Consider the following 8254-nt stretch of genomic DNA (forward strand, 5'->3'; position numbering starts at 1 on the left):
TTAGTTGGTCTAACCAACTGAACTATAAACGAAATGCACCGAATTTGTATACTAGGATCTTGATGCTCGCGGACAAGATGGTAAGTTTAACCTTTTGTAATGTCAGTGCGTCTCGCGTGATCATCACTATGTGAAAGTGGATGGAGGACCACTCGAGCAGACTCAACGTTAACATAAGAAGAATTGTATGGCGTCTTGCCGCGTAACACCTGGATGACTAACCGACAAAGGGTCGAAGGAGATTCGTGGTAGATCGTATGGATGTGACCATATACTTGCTTCTATCCTAGAAATATATATTAGGTACTACAGCGTAATAATTACACCTGCAACACGAAAAAGGATCAATGGGGATCACCTTATAGTGATCATTCGAGACCGCTGAGTCCATTATACGGATCGTTGGCCTCTCACACACCCTGCTTCACTCAGCCTATTAAACAGAATGAATAGACTCGTCTAAAGGGGTGACCGTGTCTCCATGTCTAACGAAATCCGGAACCGTGCGATCGGGAGTACGACGGTGATCAGCTCGTACTCTTTATATCCCTAATATAACTGAGGGATAATTCAATCATGCGAATATGGCAATGCACCCTCAACCGACCTCACTCAATCACGTTTCACAGATAGACTATAGCTACGCGCTATCCGGCTTAGGGATACTCTATGAAGCACATGCCCCGAGGAAATTTTTTCGACTAGTGAGCCTGTTTCACAGAAACAAATCGCGCGTTAAACATAAGCGACGCCTCGATTATACCATAACTTACACCTGAGCTTAAGGCGCCTTCAATTTAATATCCTTACGAAGCAGGCTCAGCGTTGGCAGTGCTACCGCCGGTCAACGTGAAACCCCCATGGATCTCCATGAAACCGCTGGGGCGAGCGATGGATCGACCGCTACCCCCAGCCACACTCACAGATCAGTCACAGTATTCAATCGTAGCGATATCACTCTGAGTGTAGTGTGTACTGGATGAGTTGGATTGACTACTTCGGTGAATGCAGCGCTGGATAGCTCATCATAGCACAGTATGATCCGGTCGATGTCCACCACCTTGCAGTAACTTTTGCCTCCTATGTTCTCGATGTATCTGGTCGCCCTCATCATCGTCTTTTCTGGTCACGCGTGGGTGACTAAGCAGAACGTAAGATGCATGGTACATTTGATCGTTGGAGAATTGCCCTTCTTGCCAGGCTTACTGTGAATCCGTATGCAGTCGCTCTCTCGACTGCGCTGCCGCCATCCACGGGACTTACTGCAACTATTGGGCCGAAATTCCTACATGCTACGGCTTGTACTCGGATATGTTCCACCAGTACACCTTAACGTGCTCCTAATCTCAGGTATTCGCTTGATAACGACATCTGCTACAGCTCTGCCTCGGACTGTCTCGACTACCAGCCTGTATCTTGCGCCGTTGGCGATATACCCGCAAGATTCTCAATCAACGGCTCAGCACCGGTCGCAGCGACGTGCCCTTTCACCATGCTCTGTCCTGAAGGCGACCTAACGAGCTCCTGCATGATGAACACCACAGATTCCGACCATTGCTCCTGTTCTGGGCTCAACGTTACCTGTGGTCTACATCAGAATACCAGTGCTCCCTGTATGGGCATGGTCGGCGTCACCAACGGCACCAATAGGGTCAACGAGACTTTGTGTGACGGAATTAGTAATTATACTGACTGTATGGTTACATGCGAGCCGATTGGATTCTCTGTTTCCAACGTTACCGAGTACCACTGTAACTGCACGGTTGTTGATGGTCATTACTCTACTTCAAACTCGACTACCCTATTGCCTAGTGGTGGGTCGATACTTACGACCACTGCTACCCCACCATCCAGTGGTACCCTCCCTTTCGGCCAGTATTGTGGTCTCCTCGGCGATGAACTGCCGCTTGTAAGGTCAAGTAGGGTATGAATCCAGTTACTATCACGTCAGATATTCGATTTCACGACCAACTCTATTGATATCCTAGGTGGAGATGTTTTCGCTCTCACTGGCATCGAGTAAGGAAGACCGCAATTCGCCTATAATCACCATACTTCGTTTCAGGTTCTTCGGTCTAGACCCGAACTCTCCCGCGGGTAATACTCTCGACATCAATCTCTCCGATCCGCAGTTCACTGACCTCATTGGCAGCGGTGGAGCTTTCGATCGCCAAATATTCTCATTGAGGTGATTTCGATGTGGGACGATACTACGTAGTGTATTGGTTCTTTTCAGCTACTACAGTTCGACCAATACTATTGGAGGCTTCTTCACTGCTCGGCCCGTTGAACTCACGCCTAGCAACTGTTGAACTGCGGCGTGGCGTTCATTCATCATCATTCACAAATCGCTATCAAATTCACTCCGATAAGCGCGGTCAATCCTCACCTGTGTGACTCGCATGGCCAGTATTCATCTTAGCCTCTTTGGGTTGTGTTCGAGTGTCCCAATCATTTCGTTCCTCTAAGGCATGCGAGTTGCTTTACTCCGTTTTCCCTGCGTTCTCCATTCTGTTGTTAGCTCGATACTCCCGGCACCTCTAGACGTAGGTCGGTGTCCTTGCACCTTCCGACGTGGCTGTAGTTAGATACCCTGTTGGACGACCTGCTCTCAGCTCTACGATTGCGAGGAGAGCTTGTTGGGCACCCACAGCGAACCCTCGATAGATGTAGAGCAGCAGAAGGAAGCCGTGTGCTTTGGGCTGTAGGTGAGATTTCAATCGTAGTTGTTGCTGCTGCTGTTGCTTCCACTCAGGTATGAATGTACGACAGTGTATGGTGGTATGTGCTACCATCCAGCTGCATCCCTAGGCTCGCCATTGCTTTGCCGGGACGCCCCCTCCACGATTGATTACACTAGAACACCATCCGAAGGTAGGCACCACCGTCTCTATAAGCGACGGCTTCGATCCCTAATTCAGGCACAGTCGACGAGTCCCCAGCCGATGCTCTCCCTGTCGGTGAGTACTGCGGAGGTTCCACCGAACTCCCCCCGGATGCTGAAGTGGTAATTTATTTATGACCCCTTCTATCCAGCTCGTCTTTCGGGGGTGTTTCAGGTCATCAATGTCCGCCAATCAGCGGTTTTTGACATTATCATACCGCGGTACTTCTCTATAACAGGCATACGGTAAGAGAATGTCGATTTCAAGTTAGGTTTTAATATTCAGTCGTTGTTAGTCTATACGACATCGACAGCAGTTACCCCTATGGCAACATGGTATTCGACCTCTCCCACCATCGTATTCAGTCAATGTTTGGGGAGATCCTACAGAAGAATCCTGGTTACGTCTATTTCATCTACGACCCGGTTTTGGAAGTGATTCAGGCTCAACTCGGACATCTACCTCTACACACTTCTCGTCACCTCTGCTTTTGACGATAATTAGCTTCTAGTCGCTGTAACGTATGTACTTCGTCATGGTCAGCTTGGTGGATGCCACTTCATTTGGGACGTAGTCCACTCGCTGTGTTGTAGTTATTCGCTCCAATTCAGAGCCTCTGAATGCTTTCAATGACGCACTTTATCGGCATTTTCAGATATACTTTAGAGGCTTAATACCGTCTCGCGGAGTGTTAGCGCGTTTCAACTACACATGTGGCAGATCCCCAATGAGCAATCTCGCAGGCTCATTATTCCGTTGGATTCATAACCCGCTCTCCTACCAGGTCTGCTCTACTGTTGGCTGGCTCGTCGCTCGGTGACGTACTGGATGTAGACTACCTGCAGCCTCTGCGATCTTATCTCTAAGGTCAGCTCCTGTGAAGTTGTTTGAGGAGGCATATGCGATAGCGCTTCCAGGAGTACATACTGCAAAGGCTGGCATCTTCCCGAGGCCTGTGTCGGCTTGTGAACCTTTTGGACAGTAGTCTCGAGCAGACATCGATCTGGAGATGGTGAGATGTGCTACCGGCCGACCGATCCTTACTGTTTGCGGAATACCCTGTCCTCTGTGATGGAGACACGTCTGGTGCTCTCTGGCCATGTGATGATTTTGTTGTTACTTCGGCACTCCTGAATACCCTCATCACCACCAGCACGCTGGAGGATACCATCATGTGGGACGAGTCTACTGCCACCACAAGTTCAAAGACTATCAGACTGAAAGTATCAGTAGTTCGGCGACGACCGAGTTACCGGCGATGAGCTTCCCTGCTAATGCTGTATCTCATGGACGATGCTGCAGCGATCGCGATTGCTGATGAGGTCCCGTTTCCGCTAGAGACACTTGGTTGGTACTGCGGTGTCTTGACTGGAATAGTACCATAGTTGGATCCATGTGCACTCAATCGGTCATCAAACTGTTTCCAGTCCATGCGCCACAGTGAGGACACTCGACATTGCGGGAGTCTCTGAAGTAGACATTGAAGGCGGCACGTATTTGCCCTCAGTTAGTCACTGAGTGTGCAGCATCTTTCTCGGAATACGACTCGAAGCTGGGTGGGGAGGAAGCTAGGTAATCTTACTCGTTCATTTAATGAGGCAACGGAGATATTTTTCATGAGCTAAATTTTTCGCCACGCAGCTTATTTAGTCGATATTTTGTGCTTCCATTGTGCCTTCTGCTAGAACTGCTCAACCCCACTCGCAGACGCAAACCCAGGCGAAAATTGATAAGTTGATTTAGTTAGAATGTTTATGTGTGTTGTATCACCCAATCAGGAGACGATTTATCCTCGTCTCCACTATCATAACAGGGACTAGCCACACGGGGTCGATAGTGGCAAAAAATCCAAAACAAGAAAATGGAGCATAAAGCACCCAAAGAGATTACCAATATGAAACTCTGTTGCCATCCGACAGCTCCAAATGCCCCATCATAGCCGATGAAACTGTTGGCGTAGGATTGCCCTTGAGCATAATGGGCTCTGAGCTGGGGGAGTGTAACCAGTGCGACAGGAGGCTCGGTTATACTCGATTCGTACGGGATGAGGGCAACATCCCTTTGACCCACTGGCTGCCCTACGACCAGAATTCGCTCCACGTACTTATAGTTGCCCGGAATACTTTCGAAATTTCTGAACTCGAACGGACCTGCGAGCTGAGTCTCGAGCGTGTGGGTGGGTCGGTGAGGGACCTTACAGTCGGCCCATGAGACATGATCCCATGTCATCGGAACAAAGTCGTCACGGAGTGCGCAGACCTCTCCCTCTGCATAGCGACAAACAGTCACTTTGCCGTCGAGATGACCAGGACAAGATTTGCATGGTTCCTCGGGATCGGTGGACTGCAGGTGTTGGAAGACATCAACATGACATGCAGTACCATTGACTACATGATACACTCGGAATTCAGCATTCTCACAACCTTCCCATTCATCTTCGTCCAAAGCCGAACCAACACCAAGCTTAATGCCGTACACTTGGTAGTCTGGCATGAGGCCTTGTACCAAACTGGCAATATTCTTATGCTCGGGAGAAGCATATTCACCGAAAGACTTGCGACAATCCGACTTCATGATGGATAAATCCCCGTCGACGTCCCACGGGATAAAGCCTTTGTGATGACGATACCAACCCAGCAGAGTGCCATCAGAGATAGACGCGTCAATGCCGATCGAGTCCAAGACATACGTGGTCGAATTGATAGTTTCGGCGAGACACTCGAAAAACATAGCGTTGTCCTCGGTAGCGAGAAGCTCCTCACTACTAACACACTCTGAACCATTGATCGTTACCTCGTGCCTGGGCCAATCGGTAAGGTTCATGCCGTCTATGAACGGCTTAGGACAAAGGAAAAGATGCTCGTCTGGAGCGGAGATGGGATTTTCTTCCGCATAAACTCTGATGAAAGGATGAGGTCTCGGTAACGAGAATGCTGCTACGGTGGAAACGGAGGCTAGCGGCAGTAGGAGCATAACGAAGATAAAAAATGATCGTCGGACTTGCTGTCACGAGCAAAGTGCAGGTTTCAAGGAGCCTGGTCGAAATCCAAAGAATAGAACAGAGTCCAACGAGCTGCCACCCGGTGACGGGCCGTCACTAACGGTCTCCGGAGACAGCTCAGGACGAGCGAAAATGCATCCTTGTCTTCTACCCTCAACGCGTTTCGAGTCGAAGCCTTCGATGACCAGCGTGTAGATATGCATTTTCACGACAGTTCATCCCAGTTACCTCACGGTTCTTTCCCTCTTTCCTCGAAGTAATGCTAGTGTGATTCGCGAACCGCACGCGTCCACTGGACGCCGTCCAATTTACTCCCATTGTGGACGGATCTATTCGAAACCGTGATCGGGTCGTCGATTGATACTCTTGAGTAGACGATAATTGTAACTCTGACACAATCCAAAGTTAGATAGAGTGCCGGGAGTGTCGAGTTTAATCCTGAAAAGAATTCCCGAAAGACTCTAAATGTAATCGCACGTTTGACGCATGCACACGTGGCAATCGCACGTTTGACGCATGCACACGTGGCAATCGCACGTTTGACGCATGCACACGTGGCTCGGGGTCGATGTACAGATAGCGAACAATCGATATAATACAGCTTAAAGACTGGCCAACGGGAACGGACAGATGCTTCTACTACACCGTGATACGGTGACCGTGTGAGCCACTCTGGGGAAGAATACTATCAAGTTGGAGAAGATGTTGAGTGTTGAGGTTTTCGGGAGTTGGGAAGCAGGTGGAGCGAGTGGAGCATAAACTGTTACCTCTGGGCCTCTGCGTGCGTTTGGTCGAGCCGTCATCCGTTCGGAGCTTGCCACGATTATGCTGAATGAACACGGATGACATGTAGGGTCTCTTTCACTAACTGCTTACTTACCTTAAGACGGTATGAAACTTCAATACTAAGGTTAGATCGTTTCACTAAGACATGAGAAGGGTTAAGATTACTTAAGTTTCTCAGACTCACCCTTAAGGTAAGAAAGCTTAAGATCTAATGTTGGCTTTTTAAGATCGGTGAGTAAGGGAGTTAGTGGAACTAACTTGGTTCGTTTCACTAATCCACGTTCTTAATGACGTACTCAAGATACCGGTAAACCTCGAGCTGCGGCCCTCGACTGTCTTGTCCCGGCCTCAACTCGTGGAGTTGACTCAAAACTCACGTTAAATTGACGTAAATACGCTCCGCCCAAATCAGTAAGCGCGTGCCTCAATCCCCGTGAGTACGGTTCCCGGAGAATGAAGTTCCACATCTATTTTCCTCGACTTGTGCTCTTTCCAAGTTTGCTCTTGGTTCAAATTTCTCAGGGGAACAATTGATGCTCAGAACAATTCTGACGCAGACACAGATGGACGAGCTTTTTATAAAGCTCAACGCTCGTCCGTGTCGAGCGTCAAACAGTTTAACTCATATTTTTGAGTGTCGCTAAGATCTAGTGGTTAGGACGTCACGTTGGGGCCGTGACAACCCCGGTTCATATCTGGGTAGTGACTATTCATTTGCAAGTCTTTTCGGCGAGCTACACGAACCTTTGATATTATTTCGTACCTATCATGACGAGTTGTTGAAACCGGTTAAGTCTTTTCCTCTTGGCGCCAATGTCACTGAGCGAGGGATAAGCATCGAATGAATAGCATGTGGTAGGTATTACGACGCAAATTCTTGAGAACTCGCTTAGTTCTCACTTAAGATTTTACTTATTCTCTTTCTTGAGGTTAGTTCCCTCACACTTGAGGCTGAGGGACGAGTGAAACGTACTCAGTGCAGGTTTGGCCCACAGTGGATCCTCGAATGCGTCGCTGGCAGCGGTGAGGCCTAACCTGGCAAAGCTTCTCCTTGCATCCAAGATAGACGGAAGTGAGTCTTGCAATGAAGCGCAATCAGTCAGTAAGTGCTAAAGGGCGGCAGTTAACAACGTGAAGGGGAAGACTGGTCGTGCCATTTTGGCTCGCCTGACCCCATGGCATATATTAGCCAGGCAACTATATTCGCCATCCTCTACTGTGGGCGAAAGGCGTCGGGTATCAAATTAATGACTAACCTCTTTGAATGAGGTTGGTTAACCTCTGCTTCGTTTCGTCATATAAGGGTCTACAGGGTCGGGCTTATTGAGCGGGTGCTGCTTATGGCTTCTCCGTTTTGCTTGTCTCGCTGCCGGCATTGCGTCGCTCCCAATGTCCACAGTGAATACCTTCTACGTAGGGTCATCAACGTCAGCTCTAACTCCGAAAAATAACGACTGTCGGCGATTCTAATTGGGTAGCCCAATTTGGGTTGGTGCATGAATCCAATGATGCAGTGCAAGGGGTTAATAATGTATGAGGGGTCTTCACTTCGTCAACAGGTGCCTCGGAGATATGCTGATAT

The 8254-nt window shown here is 48.8% G+C and overlaps 3 protein-coding genes and 1 non-coding gene across 4 annotated transcripts; 3 read left to right on the top strand and 1 right to left on the bottom strand.

Moving 5' to 3' along the window:
* Positions 1–1082: 1082 nt before the first annotated feature.
* Positions 1083–2312, top strand: Pmar_PMAR011709 (hypothetical protein; the record flags this gene model as incomplete). Its single annotated transcript, XM_002773803.1, has 6 exons — positions 1083–1151; positions 1201–1301; positions 1351–1909; positions 1952–2019; positions 2066–2188; positions 2237–2312. The coding sequence occupies 6 exons, from the start codon at positions 1083–1085 to the stop codon at positions 2310–2312; spliced, it is 996 nt and encodes a 331-aa protein (XP_002773849.1).
* A 159-nt stretch (positions 2313–2471) lies between these two features.
* On the top strand, positions 2472–3379 carry Pmar_PMAR011710 (hypothetical protein; the record flags this gene model as incomplete). The annotated part of the gene is made up of 6 exons (XM_002773804.1): positions 2472–2546; positions 2616–2704; positions 2756–2874; positions 2922–3007; positions 3060–3130; positions 3181–3379. The coding sequence occupies 6 exons, from the start codon at positions 2472–2474 to the stop codon at positions 3377–3379; spliced, it is 639 nt and encodes a 212-aa protein (XP_002773850.1).
* A 1392-nt stretch (positions 3380–4771) lies between these two features.
* Pmar_PMAR011711 (hypothetical protein) lies at positions 4772–5459 on the bottom strand (the record flags this gene model as incomplete). The annotated part of the gene is made up of 3 exons (XM_002773805.1): positions 4772–4869; positions 4952–5035; positions 5084–5459. The coding sequence occupies 3 exons, from the start codon at positions 5457–5459 to the stop codon at positions 4772–4774; spliced, it is 558 nt and encodes a 185-aa protein (XP_002773851.1).
* Positions 5460–7308: 1849 nt separating this feature from the next.
* On the top strand, positions 7309–7380 carry Pmar_PMAR011712. Its single transcript has one exon. It is a non-coding gene; the product is annotated as a tRNA-Pro (tRNA).
* Positions 7381–8254: the final 874 nt, after the last annotated feature.

Source organism: Perkinsus marinus (assembly GCF_000006405.1).
Source record: "Perkinsus marinus ATCC 50983 genomic scaffold scf_1104296958712, whole genome shotgun sequence".
NCBI classification, from domain to species: Eukaryota; Perkinsozoa; order Perkinsida; family Perkinsidae; genus Perkinsus; species Perkinsus marinus.